This window comes from Perca flavescens, chromosome 9 (assembly GCF_004354835.1).
Source record: "Perca flavescens isolate YP-PL-M2 chromosome 9, PFLA_1.0, whole genome shotgun sequence".
NCBI classification, from domain to species: domain Eukaryota; kingdom Metazoa; phylum Chordata; class Actinopteri; order Perciformes; family Percidae; genus Perca; species Perca flavescens.
Genome location: NC_041339.1, coordinates 22,802,476 through 22,821,543, shown reverse-complemented (window position 1 = coordinate 22,821,543; position 19,068 = coordinate 22,802,476). Strand labels below are relative to the sequence as shown.

General features: G+C 38.7%; 1 protein-coding gene across 3 annotated transcripts; it reads left to right on the top strand.

Moving 5' to 3' along the window:
* The first annotated feature begins 2,246 nt into the window (after nt 1–2,246).
* Nucleotides 2,247–18,696, top strand: mfsd8l1 (major facilitator superfamily domain containing 8-like 1). Of its 3 annotated transcripts, none has more exons than XM_028587406.1 (12): nt 2,247–2,703; nt 8,469–8,654; nt 8,784–8,846; nt 9,289–9,408; nt 9,749–9,828; nt 9,944–10,316; nt 10,439–10,512; nt 10,781–10,994; nt 11,692–11,814; nt 11,942–12,072; nt 15,356–15,484; nt 18,586–18,696. In XM_028587406.1, exons 1-11 carry the CDS (start codon nt 2,628–2,630, stop codon nt 15,443–15,445), a joined length of 1,530 nt encoding a protein of 509 aa, XP_028443207.1. In that variant the 5' UTR covers nt 2,247–2,627; the 3' UTR covers nt 15,446–15,484; nt 18,586–18,696. The 3 variants fall into 3 exon arrangements, with proteins under 3 accessions (XP_028443207.1, XP_028443206.1, XP_028443205.1); XM_028587405.1 differs by lacking the exon at nt 18,586–18,696 and adding an exon at nt 15,847–16,048; XM_028587404.1 differs by lacking the exon at nt 18,586–18,696 and adding an exon at nt 15,777–16,048.
* The last annotated feature ends 372 nt before the right edge of the window (nt 18,697–19,068 follow it).

The following is a 19,068-nucleotide window of genomic DNA, read 5'->3' as shown; positions in this document are numbered from 1 at the left end:
CTTCCACTGCCACAGTCAACTTTAAAGTCCTAACGAACTGCATACTGAAAACATTTGTACTCCCAAGTCGGAGCACATGGCCATTATCCAAGAGCAGCTCACAGACCTAACACATGGATGCTGAAGAAAACATATTTAGTTTTTTTTTTTTTTTTTATACTTTTGTAGTTACAAAAAGTTTCCTCCAAGGAGATGGACTACAGATTTAAGACTGTGACACTTAAGAACTGCTGCAACCTCCATCTGCTGGCAAACTGTAAATAAAGATTTCTTTTATTAAAAATCATTCTAAGATTGTCGGTCACCTTTTTAAAAAAAGGTTTTGTTGTCTTCTAATCAACCATACAGCTCAGCAACTGCTTAGGTGCTCTTTCACACATGTTATATTAGGTTTTATTTTGTAACACTGTTGGACTGCAGGTAAGATATGTGCTATAGTGAAGAGGGTGGGAGAAGGTGCAAACTGGGCCACGTACTGCAGCTCACAAGGCAGATGTCTTAAACACTGCTTGGTCTTTGCAAAAAGATCGAATTTATGGATATTATACATCATCAAATTCATATTAATTCTGAGCATGAGGTAATGCAATACTTAGACATACAACCAATAAATGAAGTACTAACATATCTGGTAGATATGTAATCAACAACGATTTTAGCCTGACTACACACCTTTTGAAAAGTGACATTTAAAACAATGGAACAGTAGGCAAAATACTTTGACTTTTTAGCAAATAATTTTATGTATGCTTTTACAGATTTGTCTACACATTTACAAATCTGATTACGCACACCCGGATTCTTTTCCACATTTGGAGATTGACAAATTCTCAATATGCAAAGATTCTTTTACACATTTACAAATTTGATTACGCACAAACCGATTAAGATAGTTGCCCAACTCTCCACACACATTTGCAAATAGTTTGGCTACAATGGCCCCAGCGTGTCATGGGCAATGGTTCTATATTTGCTTGGATGGCAGCAAACTAAAATGTAGACTCTCAGGAGACAGAAGATTAAATTAAGGGTGAAGAGGCAGCTCTTGTGTCCAACACAGGCTTCTCAATGTCGGTGGTAATGGGTGTCACAAGATGAGGAGGGACACTGCCAATGACTCACACAGACTCCTGATATGTGTGTAGAAAGCCATATGAACGTAGTGATCCTGTAGAATAAGCTTGTAGCCTAAAGTGCCTGCAATGCTGTAGCCTATAATGTGTAAGACAGACATAATGAGTACCAGACTAAGTTATTATAGGAATATTTATGTTTGTAGTACTACTGGAAAATATTGGATTTAGTACAGTAGTAGGCTTATGTTTTTGAAAGCCAAAAGCCCAATTTATACTGCAGCTGCAGATTCTATTGTGGATTCCAGTAACTTAAAATTTAAGACATTTTATGCCCAAATGATTACAATGTTCACCATCATGGGACCCAGACTTAGTCGTGTCTCTGACACATAACCGTAGATACTGTGTCAGGGTCATTTGCTCACATGTCCACTAGGTGAATGGTCAGGGTAAATCAGCATGCAAAATGGGTTTTCCGAATATTGGCAGCTGGTTTAAAAACACCCTAATTTCAAATCAAATTCAGATTTTGATAATGTTGGTTTAGCACTACAAAAGTGACAAAGTGCAAATGTAACCAGCGTTAAAATTGGGGACATAGAATAACAGAGTCTGCCTGTAGTTTAGTTGTTAGATGTGTTATTCTGGAACAGGCTTGTTCTCCAAAGGCATATTAATTATGCTATTACAAGATTGGATTTTCTGGCATATGTTTTTTTTTTCTTTAAAAAACTTCATATTTTAAGTTTATTTTTACAGCTTGTGCACCTTATAATAACAAGCTGTCGGTCTATTTTTGATTTACAAATGATTATAAAATGTCATTGTGTCTTTATATCTATTTCCTACAACTGGGTTTACTTTACAACGCATTTTCTAAAGCTTATCACAGTTGTTTTTCTCATTCTAGCCATTCAGTGATTTCTAATCATTTTACAGTGCACCTTATGTTAAACTTGCTCTAAAGGATTTATCACAGTGCTACATTATATTTTTATCATTAACTGGCCTCGCATCTGGATCCGAACGCATAAATGAATCTGACACATACACATCTGTTGGAGAGTGAGAATGAGATATTTCAACTGAGATATTTTGGGAGCGGATGCAGTGGATCATAGACAGTATATAAGAAGCAGTGGATGCCGTACGTGGGACTGTCCGCCGGAAGTGATGTAGGTTGAACTAAACTCCCGGGGACGCTCTTGAGCATTGAGCAATGTTTGCGAGTTGGAGCTGGTGCTTAAAAAGCAAGCTGCTCAGCGAGTTCACTGCGCTTCACGGACCTAAACTAGCGTCGTGCACACTCAGTGTAGAGATATGTAGAACAATACGCACTCCTATTTAAAGTTGTTTCTTTTCATTCTGGCTGTAGATGGGCTTGGTGATATGTCCTTGCATTCGGCTCTAATTGGAAGCACCGCACTCGGAATTATGTCATCTGTGGTGTTTTTTTAGAGCGACTTGAATGAGCATGTATCTTGAAGCATAATGAAGGCGACAAGTCTGTCAGTTTCAAGTATAGAAAGCGGTTTATAATAGCCAAACGTGATGGATAATCGACTGAAGAGGAAGCTGACGTTCTTCACCATTGGGCTCATATTTCTTCTTAGCGGTGTGGAATATGGTAAGATCTGTGTTGTGTTATGGTTTATGCTCTCGCCTTTTGTGTTGTAACACTTAATTGAATCTGTGACACAGAAATCCTCAGTAATACATTCACAGGTGTCTTATCGTCTCCTAAATATTTTCATTGCCACGTCGAGTGAATTTTTCTAACACACCTGCTTTTTGGTGAAACGCTTGAACTGTGATTTGACAAGTTGATTAGTGCAGGTAGTTTGCATTTGTTCTTATGAGGAGATGTTTTACACAACTATAAGCCTAGAAGGGAAATAACACTTTGGCTAGGACTGTATTTAGGATTTTAGTTTTACAAAGGACATCAATTAAGCAATATCTTCATTTTACTGTTCCATTGTTGGGTTAGTGTTATCTGCCTGTTATGTTATAAGTTGTGTTTTGACTAAAATGTTTAATAAATTCCAGATTCTGCCTCAGAGACACCCTGTGAAATGTATGTGTAGTGTGTGTGTATATATAAACTTAAAACAAAAAGTAAGGAAATTTGTGTTTGGATTATTTCTCTGTGGTAACAATACTTTTTGGCAATAAATCTTATACCTTTGGAAAGCCTGTTTAGTTCCCTTTCAAATGGTGCCCCATTTGTAAGGAACATTCATTCGTGGGATGAGCAGCAAAGCTATGTGGAGTATGTGGGTTGTGCCCATGAAAAATCTGCCAAATCGTCTGTGACAATGCCAAACGGCTTTTCTTTGCTGTTGCTATTGACTCTTGTTTTGAGCTTCTGGTACCCCCAGGTGCTGACAATCAGGTGCCTGATTCTGCGACCAGTGGCCATCCCATATCTCCACAGTGTGCGACCCAACTCTATCCTCCAAGATGACAATGCTCGTCCTCACGGAGCAGGGTTTATCAGAGACTACCTCCAGAATGGGGGAGTGGAGCGGATGGACTGGCCTGCCAGCAGTCCTGACCTCAACCCCGTTGAACACTTGTGGGATCAGCTTGGGCGTGCTGTTCGTGCGAGAGTGACCAACACAACCACGTTGGCTGACTTGCGACAAATGCTGGTTGAAGAATGGGATGCCAACCCACAGCAGTGTGTGACCAGCATGAGGATGAGGTGCCAGGCTGTTGTGGCTGTGTATGGTTCTTCCACATGCTACTAAGGCTCCTGTTTGTTAAATGAATACATTGTTAAATTGCCAATATGTCTTGTTTCTTCAAACTTCAATCATCCAATCCACCAAACAACAAATGAGTCAATGGCAGAATAAGCTGTTTGGCATTGGCAGAGAAGATTTGGCAAATTTTCATGGGCGCAAACCACATACTGAGCTCTCTTTCTCATCCCACAAATGCATGTTCCTTACAAATGGGGCACCATTTGAAAGGGAACTAAATAGGCTTTCCAACGGTATAAGATGTATTGCCAAAAAGCATTGTTACCACAGAGAAATAAATGTTCTTAATTTTTGTTTTAAGTTTATGAATATATAAACGGTATTAATTGCAGGACTGTTTTGCACTGCAGTTGACATGTTTTTTCAATGGTCACTCACTGAAGGTTTTAGAATAGGTAGGCTAATTATTACCAGGGGTCTGTTAACAAACTGAGTCTAACCCTGAACTCGGAGTTGATTTACCCTGAGATGGGGAAACTCCAGAGTTTTTGGTTCCAGAACAGCTGATTTAAGTTGGTTCAATCAACTCTGAGTAGGTTCACTCAGGGTTACGCGCGTGCACAACCACAATAAAAAGGCAGTAGGAATGGAGCCTTGATACTACGATTCACCATGGCAACAACTACAAACAAACTGGTCGGCGGAAATACTCCTGTGCACAAACAGCGAGTTTGAACCTACTGTCTATGGTTTGAACATGCATTTCGTTAAAAAAGCAAGACAGCGGTTGCTGCTGCAAAAGAGAGAGAATTGGTGTGGGAGAAAATTGCTGCTCGAGTCAATGCGTACGCATTAATAGTGTATTAATTTCATATTTAATCACAGTTAACTTATAATATTACTGGTGAAAACTGGAATTGTATTACACCTATAATTTGTATTACACCTATAATTTCATTTATAACAGAACTATAATGTGTAATTTATTTCATTTTTTTTCTCACTGGTTTGTGTCCAGGGAACACTATAAAAATGTTTAAAAAAACATTTCAGAGCAAGTCACACTTTTCTGACGGCTCTGCACACCGTGGCTTTAGGCTACTATTACAGTATGATCGGCTACACTGGTGTAAAAACTGCAGTTTGCAAAAAAACGTAATGCGACACAAAGAATCTGCTGGGATGTTAAAGCCTGTCCACAATGGTTGATGTTAGTGATATGAGGACGGATAAGGTATCTAGGCCTACATCTAATGGACTGTGATTTTAAAAAATACCTCTCAAATCGGTTATGTGGAAATGAAAATGTGCTCCATCTATAGTCGGGACTCAATATCATCTGCCGACGTAAACTCTGTGAATTAATACAGCTTCTTCATCAACAGGATCGTCGACAAAAGGACATGACATGTTTGAGAAAAAAACGTTTTATAGTAGGCCTATGCCTAACTTAAACCAATACTTTTAAAAAAAAAATTTTTTATTAATTCATGCAGATAAACTGTATTGAAATGCGCTTGATACAGACTGAATGAGGAAATTAGACTGCGAGAAACTCTAGGTTTTTTTTTCTCAGTCTCCTCCCTCTTAGAGGGAGAAACTTGAGGTTTCTTGAAGAAAACCTGCTCCCGACCAGGTTAGGTTCACAGGCTCGGTTACCATAGTAACGGACTCTGAGGTTAAGTTGCCTCTCTTTCTGAAACAGAAAACCCAGAGTTTCCCCTCATCTCAGGGTTAACAAACTCAGAGTTTTCACTAAAACTGCTTTCTGGAACAGGCCTCTGATAGTTTGAGTTTTAGCTTATCCCAATATTGTCTTGTCCTGTTTACTGATCAAGTTCACTCTGTGCTGAGACAAACTAGGCTACTTTACGTTAACAGATCCCGGTGTACAGATCCTTTGATCTAGGCCTACTCATCCAGAAAGCTAGTCTTTTGAGAAGCTTTCTTGAACTTACATGACACATTTACCAGACACCCCCCAATGCAGACAGATCATTACAATAGCAGAGGTATTGAAGTGGATTAGGGCAGATTGAATCAGATTGTATTGTTAATTATTAATTAATTAGCCTGTCCAGGATTCCTTGAGTTCCGTTCACCTCTGTTGTTACTCAGACCTCTTAATTAGCCCAGCCCACAAGCCATCGGGCCTCATTCACCTATCTTCTTAAGTTTTCTCTTAAATAGGCCTACTTTCTTAAAGTTTCTAAGAAGTCTATGTCGGATTTATGACGTGTTCTTAAACAGCAGAATTGTTCGCACCTGTGTTCTTAGGATTGATGAATCCAACGTCTTCGTAACTGAAAGCGCGTGCCAGTTGTTCCTAATTAGCATAAGATAACGCCATGCAAATTCCCATATAAGGACATGACACTTCCTGTGCACCTCCTGGGAAGTGGCAGACTGCGTTAGAGATTGTCGGAGCCGCGTAGCCTACTGAATCTCAGTAGGCCTACTTAAATAAAAGTACAAATAACCAGAGACCTATTTACTTTAGTAAAAGTAGAAAATGTCCACTACCACAAACAAGGCCTGGCTTTTAAAAGAAGTTCCTATCCTAACCAGCATAAAACGGAAATGTGTTGTTAGAATCGAAATGCGGTTGGTTTTATTCATGGATGTATTTTATTTTCTTTAACCATGCAAGTAAGCAAATAAAGTGTGTGTGTGAAGCAGCGGACATGGAGCTGTGAAGAGGTCCAGCCAATTAAATAAGATATGAACGCGTCTTACGCAGCCTGGAGTAAACGAAGCTGTGGCAAGAAATAGATGGCAACTTTGATTTAAAAACGGGAATAATAAAAAAACAAACAAACATTTTCACTTTCACCGGAGGCTGTATTGCCGAGGATCAGCGGCGCTGCTCCAGGCAACAAAACTTCACTGGAGAGACAAACGTGTGACGGTCAGGAAGACGTTTTGGCAGGGGGAAAACTGATCAGAAAATGTAACGGAACAGTAGTGGAGTAGAAAGTATAGATAATTGCTGCAAAATGTAACAAAGTAAAAGTCAAAAGTAGGCTATGCACTATTGAGTCTACTTAAGTAAAGTACAGATAGGTGAAAAATTTAAAGTTATGAAGAATTTTTACTTTGTTACATTCTACCACTGCATTTTGGCCCTATAAATAGCGATCAATCACCAAATAATGCAGGATTTAATCAGTTTAATTGCTGATGTAAATTGCAGTGTTAGTGTTTTTTTTGCATACTATGATTTTTTTTTTTTTTTTTTTTTTTTTTTTCAACAAATGATCAGAAATACATTACAGTACAATACTATCATTGTAAACGACTGTAGAATTGAATAAAATGCAGTAACCAATCATTTGGAGCAAATTATCACTCAAACGTGCGTAAGAGTGCTTTTCAGTGTTCGTAGATTTTGTTCTTAGCCAAGAACAAATCCAAGTTAAGAAAACATTAGTGAATGCCAGGATCTTTGTAAAAAGTGCGTAAGAAGGGTTTAAGAACACATTTCTTCGTAAGAATGGTTGGTGATTGAGGCCCATTGTTTTTAGGCTAGCCTTGATGTAAAACCTTTCTCTGAATGTTGATCTTGAGCAGGGGTGTCTAACTCAGATTCCCAGAGGGCCACATTGGGAAAATAAGAACCACATCAAGGGCCAGACATTTAGAGTTTATTTACATGCTTTCATTTTGAAAAAGTCAAATATCTTTGACTGTATTATTGCATGTCTTATAAAGTCTTCTCCCTTACAGTTTGGTTGACATAAAGCCCTAAAAAAGTCAGCAAAAAAGTCCTTAGCCATCATAGAAAAAAGACTGGAAAAAGCAACAAAAACAAACTTAATAAATGGGGGGAAATAAATTGCCAAAAGCATCGGCAAAAGTGACAACAACTAGGTGGGCCGAAATTTATTGTGAACCTAAATTGATATGCGGGCCGGATCAAAATCTGCGAGGGGCCGGATTTGGCCCGTGGGCCTTGAGTTTGACTCGTGATCTTGAGAGAGTATTGTCTTGTTGTGAAATTCTGTCTTCACTTTGCAAATGGTAAAACTCGTATAGCAGCCACAGAATTGGACATGCATAAGGTATAATGTCCTTAAAGCTGTGACAAAGAAGCAATACTCAATCTAACATGCTTTTATCACTCCACAAATAAATGTATCAATCGGGGTGATCAAATCCCCTTTAGATGACAAGCCATTTTCCTTTCCTCTGGAATTTCCTGAGAGCATGCTTTTTGTGTCTTCTGACGCAATAATTGAATTAGGATTGTATTTGGTCAGCAGCAGTTCCCTTTGTCTATATGATAATAAGGCTGGAGGCATTATTGACAGGGAGAGCTACCGCTGCATGCTCTAATGGCATTACTAGCACTGACATGGAATAGATTTAAAGTTGCACCTGGATATAAACCATACAGACATCTAATGTCATGTTTCACCGTCATCTCACAAACTCAGCCGCCGATAAATGTCACTATAGGGCTTAGAGTCACAGGGTTGCAATAACCATCAATGAGATGCCACATGGAAGCCCAACAGAGCTACATTATGGCCGATTGACTCCACATAGGGCTTATGACACAATGACTCAGCATCACTCAGAGTGTGTAGATTCATCATGTGTTAACATTAGCTGTTTTCAAATCACACAGAACTGTAACATTACTTCAGATAAAAACTAATGTTGCTTCCTTCTGTCTCCCTAGCTGTAATATTGCCCACAATATGGATGTACTTGCAAACTTTGGATGCAGCGCCTTACTTTCTGGGCTTGGCCCTGTCTGCATTCAGCTTGACTGGCCTCCTGTCGGGACCGCTGTTTGGCCACTGGTCCGACAGAACACAGACCACCAAGAAAATCATTTTGTTTGCCAACTTTTTTGAGTTAATTGGTGAGTGCGCTCATGTTTTGTATTTCCACCGCTACTACCTTAAAACCGTATTGTCATGTCAGAAACACAAACTGCATTTGTTAATTCTATTTGGTTCACTTTATTGTTCTACTCCTTTTTGCTCCACAGGTAATTTTATGTACTTTATAGGCTACTCCAAATGGCTGTTACTGTCAAGCAGACTGGTGGCAGGTGAGTCTGCAGAAGGTTATACTGTGACTTAACCATTTGGCAAGTAGTAAGCCAGTAGAATATATCAGTAGAGCTTTGCAGGATCATTATAAAAAGGTATAACTTGGAGCTTATATATAGAATGTTGTATCGTTGTTTAGGGCTTCTTATGGCTGTTGTTCAGTATCTTTTAAATGTGACGCATATTTCACTCATATATACAATATCAATGTGTGGTCAATTAAAAATATCCAATAGTTTGAAAACCCTGGGATACAGTTTGCTCTGAATATGTAAGAGCACCCACCCAATAGCAGCAGCAAATCCCCTCTTATGTTGTCTATTTCAGGAATACGATAATAAATGATATGACAAGAAAACAAAAATGATTTACGAGCTCCGGGTTTCAACCTCGCTGTTTTTAAGTGCTGTGATTTAGTCATGAAATATGTATTTTCCTCAGGCATGGGCACAGGTGCTGGCTCATCTATCTTTGGCTTCCTGACCAGAAACACTGCCCCCGAGGACCGTGCCACTGTGTTTGCTAGTGTCATGGCATGTCGACAAGCTGGCCTTCTGATTGGTCAGTGCAAATTCTAAAGGCTGCCTGCTGATCATTTGAGTTAAAATATTATACACAGTGATGGTTTTGATTTGTTTTCACAGAAAATAAGATAGAGATTGGAGTGGGTAGAGATTACTGGCCATCTAGCTTCCTGATACATTTCACACAGTGAATGCTGAAGGCTCACATGCAAATGTTAAATAATAGTGCACGGGCAATTACACATGATGATACGAACAAAAAGCCTGTATGATAGCAGTTGCTTTTAAGATTAATTTGCTCCTTACCAAGATTATATAGAATGATTTGCCAAGGTCATGCAGTGACAAAACCGGTTTGAACTTTGTGTTTAACACAGGTCCAGCATGTAACATCTTCCTGAGGCTGTGTGATTTCCACCTGGGTCCTCTCGTGGTCAATAAATATACGGCGCCAGGGGTAAGGGTCCACAACAGTGACTGACTGGTAATCTGGCATGCCAGGGATGTTTTTTTTTTTTTTTTTTTTTTGCTGCCTCATAGAAAACATAACACTTTTCTTCCACACCCTGCAGTTGTTCATGTGCCTGCTCTGGACTGTGCTTCAACTGGTGGTGATCTTCATGTACTGGGATCTACCGCCTCTAGAGAACAGGAAGTCCAATGAGAGTTCACCAGGCCAGAGCATTGAGGAGGAGGAGGAGGAGGAGGACGATGACGACGACGACGAGCGAGGGCTGGTGGAAGAGGACAATGACGAGGAAAGGCCGCTGATGGGGTCCCAGGAGGTGGGGTGGTCCTACGGCTCGGTCGAGGTATCCAAACCACCCAGTTTGGAGGTCTCTGCTGCCTCAAATACCACGCTAAATCAGATCTCTCCTTCTCCCTCGCCCGGGCTACCAGAGTCCTATGAGTCTTTCTGTTCCTTGAAGACTTTCATATCCCGAGGTGAGTGGTTGACAGTGCGTGTGTCAATATTATGCTAGCGTCCATTAAAAAGTCTGTACGACGCCGTAAAACAAGTTCTTCAAATGTAAGGTTTTAAAAGTTATATCTCTGACTCTTTGTAGAGTTCCTGAGAGAAGAAGTGGTCGTGCTGCTGGCTGCTCAGTTCATCACCCTCTTCAATCAGACAGCGCTGGAGGTGCAGTAAAGACACAGATATCCTATTATTAAATAAAAACCCAAGTTCTCTTTGTACTTTTCTAGTTGGGGATCATTTTCCTGAAACTAGTGGAGTAATCTGCCTGTTTACAAGATATTGATTCTTGTTTCTAAATAATTTAGGAAGGAGTAAAACAATGCTGGGATAGGGATTATGACATACCACTGGCAGACATTTTTACCTATGTTTTCAGGACTTGTTAATTTGAGCATTTCTGCACTGTGCCAATGTCTCATTCCCTCCTCAGACCATGGTGACCCCGATGACCCAGAAGTACTTTGGTTACGGGGAGCTGGAGAACAGCGTGATGTACTGTCTCTGCGGTGTGGAGGTGATCGCTGGCTTTCTATTTGTGTACTGGCTGAGCCAGCGTGTTGCTGAGCGAGTGGTCCTGGCCATCGGTCTGACCATCTGCAACGTCTCTGCTGTCTGGTGCCTCATCTTCCTGGCTAACCCACTAGGTCAGACTGCACTGAAGAAACTTCTCACCTTTGTTGCTGTACACACAGATCTTCATCAACAGTAACTTATACCTCCAAACATCTCCCACTAAGAGTCAGTTTATTCAATAAAACAGGTTTACATATTTATATGAATAACTTTTGCTAAGTATAGAAACATCCTCGTGTTCGGTGAACACACTCGTTAATACAGCAGATCTAAAATCGATGACAATCATCCTCACGGTCAAACATTTGAAATGCCCCATTGCAACTTGGCTGTATCATGTGTATTAACCTTTGTGTTGTCTTCCCCTAGACCATTAACTTGTTGTCCTTTTCGGGTCCAAATTGGGAATGATTTTTTTCTTTTTTGGTGCTTTTGACGCTGTTTCTAACGTTTCTGTCACTTTTTTCGATGCTTTTAAAAACATGCATAAAAATATGCAACATGGCATATTTTTTTAATGCTATAAAATTGAATAAAACACCCAAAATTCTATGTAAGTAATCATTCATTTTACCTGCGAAGAATGCTGCATGGGTTCCATACAACGTACATGCATGCATCCAAGTTATTTTTGGGCATTTTGGTTGAAAGAAATCCATATTTCTGATATTAAAAAAACTGTGTAAACGAGTCAAATTTGACCCAAAGACAACACAAGGGTTAACTCAGTGTTTTGCTGTTTTCTGTTGCACTTTGTATTTTCTGTAGGTGGCTTCCCATGGCGGCTGACTGAGTTCATCATTGGGGTGTTTCTGCAGGTTTTGGGTTTGCCATTTGTAGCTGTCGCTCAGGTTTCCCTCTTCTCCAAAGTTACTGCTGTGGAAACACAAGGTGAGAAACTACACCATCTAGTGGAAAAGAGAAAGCATTGCATGTTGGGAGGTATTTGATTTTGTTGCGTTCCTGTACTCCCGCGTTGTTTGGTGTGTTGAGTCTTTGTGTCTCCCTTGTACTGCAGGTTTCAGTCAGGGAGTGCGTCGCTCAGTGGGCGGTCTAGCTACCATCATGGGCCCTCTGTGGGCTGGTGGCCTTACAGAGAACATGTACATCATGATTGGGGTGATGATGGCACTGCTGGCACTGCTAACGGTATGCAAAAGGAGACTGCAAGACCGAGAATGTGTCTCTGTCCAAATCATTATCGGTTTGTTATTGAGTGATTGAGGGAGAGGAGAGATGGCTGTGTGTTTTAGGAATTTTCAGTTTATGCAACCATGTGAGGCCTCAAACATACCATTTCTCCACCAGTTTTTGCAGTTGTGGCATTATTATAGTGCACACATTTAACCAAATCTAATTTAGTGGAGCCTTATTAGAAACTAGGGCTGCAGACTGAATCTCAATCCCTTCGTAGTTTGCTATGTGCCTATAGAAATAAATAGCATTTACTCTTTGATTTACCCTCATTGTCTATGTGCAGACAATAGCACTTGCAATGGTTAAAATGATTTGTGCATTTCAAGGCAAGGCAGCTTTATTTATATAGCACATTTCAGCAACATGGCAATTCAAAGTGCTTTACATAAAACATGAAAGAGCTACGGTGGCCGACAGGTGCAAACGCCCTGCAACTTCAGAAAACACAACCAAATATACAAACGCGCTGCAATTAAAAAACAATGCAAAAAGAAAAGCAAACCCCGAAAAAAGAAGCGATGCAGAAAGAAAAACGCACAAATCCCGAAAACAAATGCAACAAGAAAACGCTGCATCCAGATTCCACAACGGAAGTTCTCCAGACCTCTAGAGGGAACAGCTAATCAGCTGGATTTTCGACCCCTTTTCGGCCTTTTTATTAGTCGGTATGGCTGCATAGTAAAAAGAGAACTCCTGTCTCATGCCCTTATTAATAATATAATGTATTAGTAATATACAGTCTATGCTCCCGTCTCAGCCGGGAGGCTGGTGCCGTGCTCGAGCTTCGTCTTTTCAAAATAAAAGCTCGCGTTTGGTTGGCTCGTCTTCCTTTGGTGTTTTGGATGTTTTTGAACTAAACAGTACGGCAATCATGCTAATGAATACAATAACTTTTTCAGCAGATGTCTTACTTGCAACACAATGGAGCAAGCAAAGCAGTTTTGTATTTATGTGCAGGCTGGATTTATTCAGTTTGAGAAATCCCACGGTAAATTGGCTGGTTAACTAAACAGGGAGGGACTATTTTTTGTATTTCAAGAGCGTATTGCTCCACAATATGAATACAGATTGGTAACTTATTTTGTTGTATAATCACAATATTACACTTAGCAGTGGAACAGCTGATTTTTGAGAGAGAGAGATTTAGTCTGTTTTCTCTCGTTTGGTGGGTGTGTCTCGGGTCACAGGTGATACTCAATCAGCAGAGACGTGTCTGTAAACTCGTGGTAATAAAACATTTAAAACTGCATCAGTGTTTAACGTTGATGTTTGTTTAAGCCACATTAAATAAGAGGGTTTAATTTCTAGGTCCGAAAGCGCATCACTGAAGTGTAGACCTCCCTCAAGTGTAATATTGTGATTATACAACAAAATAAGTAACCAATCTGTATTCATATTGTGGAGCAATTCGCTCTTGAAATACAAAAAACAGACTATTTATAATCCCTCCCTGTTTAGTAAACCAGCCAATTTACCGTGGGATTTATCAAACTGCATCCAGCCTGCACATAAAGACAAAACTGCTTTGCTTGCTCCATTGTGTTGTAAGTAAGACATCTGCTGAAAATGTTATTGTATTCATTAGCATGATTGCCGTACTGTTTAGTTCAAAAACATCCAAAACACCAAAGGAAGACGAGCCGACCAAACGCGAGCTTTTATTTTGAAAAGTCGAAGCTCGAGCACGGCACCAGCCTCCCGGCTGAGACGGGAGCATAGACTGTATATTACTAATATATTATGTTATTAATAAGGGCATGAAACAGGAGTTCTCTTTTTACTATGCCGCCATACCCGACTCTAATAAAACGGCAGAAAAGGGGACGAAAATCCAGCTGATTAGCTTTTCCCTCTAGAGGTCTGGAGAACTTCCGTTGTGGAATCTGGATGCAGCGTTTTTTTGTTGCATTTGTTTTCGGGGTTTGTGTGCTTTTCTTTTTGCATCGTTTTTTATTCGCATCACGTTTATGTATTTGGTTGTGTTGTGTGTATTTGCATCGTGTTTGCTGAATGCTGCGCATGTGTTGTCAAATTAATGAAGTTGTTTGTCTTTTTGCATCGCTTTTTTCGGGGTTTGCTTTTCTTTTTGCATCGTTTTTTAATTGCAGCGCGTTTGTATATTTGGTCGTGTTGTGTGTATATGCAGCGCGTTTGTTGAATGCTGCACATGTGTTGTCAAATTAATGAAGTTGTTTTCTTAATTTGCTATATGCGTGTGTTTTCTGAAGTTGCAGGGCGTTGAACCCTGTCGGCCACCGTAAAGAGCAGTTAGAAAACAATTTAAAAGACAAGAATACATTTTACAGTGCTGTATAAGAATTTAAAGAACTGAGAGATAAAATACACGAATAAAGAGCAGTTAAAACAGTTAAACATATAAAAGCAGATAAAATAGGTTAATTAAAGAAAGGACCAATATGTACCAACAATGGGTCCAGACGCTTCACAAGGCTTGGAGTTTTCGTTCCCCATAGTGACAGAAACTTTAGTATACTGTGATTTTTACAATGTGATCGTCACCACGAGGCTAGGTTATTTCTTCGGCAAACCTTCTCAAAAAAACCTGGTACAGCCCTGCATTTCAGGCAAAAATTGCAATGAATCTAATTTGAAACGAACAAACCAAAGAAAAGGATTTACAGGAGATGCGAGTGGACAGTTTATAGCCAGCAGCTCCTCTTGCGTTCAGGAACAAACAAGCATTACAAAGTGCTTGTAGTGCCTGTAATGAAGCGTGGGCAGTTTCATTACTCAGCAACTGTTTCCACTATCCCTGAGAAAGAAGAAAAAAGAACCTAAGTGTGTGTCTGTGTGAGATGGACAAAGAGAGTCCACCTTGCAATTCTTTCTTTTAAATTGGCTCCACCAGGAAGCTCCCTCCACAGCCCTGTGTTTCCGACTTTCATTGTTTTCAAGACATGCCGTTACTGTACATCACTGACGGCTCTGAAGCAGGGGTTCGGTGTTTCTCCAAATCAGTCTGTTTTCAGGATTCACTTTGCAACCCGAGTGAAGAAAAGTGCTTTATGCAAACGTTTTTTGGCTAGGATAGGTCAGACTTTTTGATATTTATTCTGTTCTGTATTTATTTCAAATAATATATTATAAATTATATAAATAAATATTCATTCAACATTTGTTTTGCCTCTCAGAGCTGCCTTGCCAAACAGTTTCTCTCCTTTTTCTTCTTTTTGTCTTTCTTGTAGTAAAACTAATCTAACATTGTCTTATACAGTTGATGCTGGCTTTCTCATACGAGCGGCTGGTTGCACCCGCTGCAGTGGACGAGTCGGACGAGTCGGACGAGTTGGTCAGCTCTGGCTAATCCACCAGATGGACTATGCAATGAAAGTGGATGTGGAAGGTAGCTTTTTACAAATATAATTATATATTATACCTATAAATGACATTTATTCATCCAAAGGGATTCACAATATGACCTGTATTGTATTATTGCAAGACCATTTGTGTTCTTGCATGCATACTGTACATAACATAAGCCGGTAACCATAAAAATGGTCTCTGGGATTTTGGATCCTGTTGTTCATAATAATAAGTTGATATATTCCATGTTGGTTTGCATGATGAAAATTATGAAAATATACTTTGTTAGATAAGTTCCAGACTGTAACATCCTCTCTCATCCTGTATTTCAGGGAGATTCCCTGTCTTGCATCTTACTGTCCCTCCACACTTTCAATTTCTGCAAAATATAGGACTTGTCAGCTTTGTGTGCAGAGGCTGATCAAAGCACTGTTATGGTGTACAGTATATGTTCATTTCCCATGGAAATATGGAATCCTGCTGGCACCGCGAGTCCAATCTTTGGATGAAAGCCGATTCCGTAATTTTGTGTTCTGCAGAGTACCAACTACACTTTGGTGCATCACACATTCTGCCATTAATAAACATGCCAAGTCGTTGTGGATTTAGCTGACCTATATCCTTGAGCTGTAGGAGAATAAATGAGCTGTTCAGCCTTGGTTCTTGACACCGCATCTTCTGGAAAAACAGGCATTCAAAATATAAACCACGCGTTATTGTCCTCTAAAGTCAAATGCTCAAAGTTGTAACAAACACTTTACTCTGCTGATTCGTCACAAGGATTTTGACCTCGACAAAAAAATCATGTCAATCCACTTTTTTACTCTGATTTATTCGGTCTACGTCTGATATAATAGTTTCCCCTTGAACACGGACATTTGCAAAAACTTGTATGTTTTATTTTCCTTGCGAGTTGTATTTATTCATTTAAATGTGGAATTATGTGCTTTGTTAATACATTCAGAATGGCCTCTATACGATTGAGGCATTGTATTCACTGGGGTCACTGTCTAAAAGAAATGCTAACACTAACACAAAGGAATTGAATTAATGTGGGTTTTAACTGTCAACCCGTGGTGATGAATATACTATGTATAAGGCATTTGAAACCTTACAGTAATACAATTTTCAGGGAAAGACTAAATACAATGGATATCTGTCAAACCCTAATTGAAGGAAGTTATTGAAATGTCTCCTCTTCCTGGCACAAAGGTGATGGTTAAATTTAAGATTTCTGCTTTAAAAAAGTACATATTTCTAATTGTTTGATGCTGATGTAGTACATACGTTCAACACTAGTGGGCACTCTTAGTCTTTCTACCGAAGTATATCCCCGTCGGTACTGCTGAGCCAAATGCTTGTAGTGTGATATCAGCCGATCAGATAACTCCATAAGGGGCACTATTACGAATACACATTTAGGGAAAAAACACTATTAGGAGCTATGTTGTAAAAGAGTCTTGTAGTTATTTTAGGTGGCAGGACAGAAAGCACACACCAATCTGTCAAAGCACAGTTTTTATTTTTATTTTTTTTATTTTTTTTTCCCCAAAAGGCTTTACATTATGTGTTTTACCTCTTGATCATTTGTTCAGGTTTTGTATTCACAAACACCAAAAATGTTATGTACCATGAGACTATTTATTTCTTATGTATTGAATCACTTGTGGGCTCCTAACATGTAGGCAACACATAAACTTTATTGTATTACTTGTCTCTATACAGAAAAGATGAACTTTCACCATACTTCATTGGCTTATGTTTCATTATTCTCTCGACGAACGATGCATTTAAAAGATATATAATGTAATTCACAAAAACAACAATATGTAGGATTTTAATATATTAAAAGGCTATATTTATAGGTCTTGAATTGATTGCCCTTTTAGTAACGTACAGGTTATCAACTCAAAGGCCTGCAACTGAAACAAAGAACCTATTTTGAGCATATTATCACATTTAACTGAATGTAAACTTTTAGTTGAAGTATTGTTTCCCCTTTTCCAATATCCGCATTAAAGAGTGTTGTGTAAAGGATAAATATGCTGTGAATTATTATTATTTTTTTTTTTTTTTTTTTTTTTTTGCAATACAAAAAATATCACATGCAATTATTGTATTGACATTTAAATAATTCATATAATTGTTATATAAAAAATGAAAATGTAATTTTAGATCTAAATTCAGGATGTAAACCATCTTTTAAAATTGTTAGTTAAATAACTTAATAAAATTTTTTTTAGCACTTTTTCAGAGTGCTTTTATAGAGATATTTATTAGGGAATATATTTTTAAAGTTCATCTAATTTATTTAGTATGTTTATTTTCACTTTAGAATTTAGTACGTTGTATTATTTGTAGTATTTGACCATGAACAAAACAAATTTAACAAAAAGTTGAGTTACGTTTATGTTAACCATACATTGTACGGTATAGAGTTAGTCCGGAGCTTATATAAATCTGCAGTCACAATTTTATTTCAATTTTTGTCATAAAATACTAATGATCTAAAATATGGAAATATTAGTGGCAATGGCTTCTATATTCAAATATAAGAAACAATTGTACATGTTAAATTTAGTATGAAATGAAAAGAACCAAGGTCAGGATAGTTGGCTCATATCTTACAAAGTAATTTAATTATTTTACTCATACTTCATGTTGTATGAAGATAATTTCTTAGTAATTTAAATATGGATATTGTTTCAATTAAAATGTATATTTATCATATATATACAATTAATGTGTGTGTGTGTGTGTGTGTGTGTGTGTGTGTGTATATATATATATATATATATATATATATATATATATATATATATATATATATATATATATATATATAAAAGCACAAATTCATGAACATTTAGTGTGAAAAATATTTACCTTTTTTTTTTATTCATTTATTTTTCCTCATGATTCGATAATACAGAATAAATTAAACTACTAACGAATTAAATTACTTTGTATTACTAGTTGCAGTAATATTACAAAATAGAATGCTCCATTATTTATAAACAATAAAAATGTATACAATTATTCGGTTAATGACAAATAACAATTTATGTATGAATAGATTCACATATATGTATAAAAATATTTTTACTAATACTTACATGGAATTTGACACTCTCATTGCAGATGATTTTAGACCACAACATGCATTTACGAAGTGACATGAGAGCCTTCATGGTTGAAGGGAAAGTGGCCCCGGTCCCACTGGGGGTCGCTGTGACCTCGCCGACAGAACCAGAAACCCGGGTGGTTGGGCTCTTTCTCACTCGTGACAACCTACAGTCTATGGTGACGGCACGCTGTCTGCCTGCTGACGTGGTGGCGAGGGGGTGTGGCCTAACACGTGAACTCTAGTTGAACCCGTTTTGATGTTGGGCGGGGAAGACTCAGAAATGTTACGACACAGGGCTGGTAACAGAGATATTTTGGGGTTTCACTTCTTTTTCGCACACACGCACACACACACGCACGCACGCACAGCCCACAGCGGCAGTCTGACCGAACAGCGACCCTGCATATCAGGGTCAGAACACATCGTGTGTCATATCAGCAATGGTTTTCAGGGTAAATTTGGTAAACTCCCTCCTCCTCCTTCCCCGCCAATCCCAG

Coding starts and splice junctions, on each gene's coding strand:
- mfsd8l1 (XM_028587406.1), top strand. CDS start 2,628: ATGGATAATCGACTGAAGAGGAAGCTGACGTTCTTCACCATTGGGCTC. Junction 8,847..9,288: donor GTCAAGCAGACTGGTGGCAG/GTGAGTCTGCAG, acceptor TATTTTCCTCAG/GCATGGGCACAGGTGCTGGC. Junction 10,995..11,691: donor CTTCCTGGCTAACCCACTAG/GTCAGACTGCAC, acceptor TATTTTCTGTAG/GTGGCTTCCCATGGCGGCTG.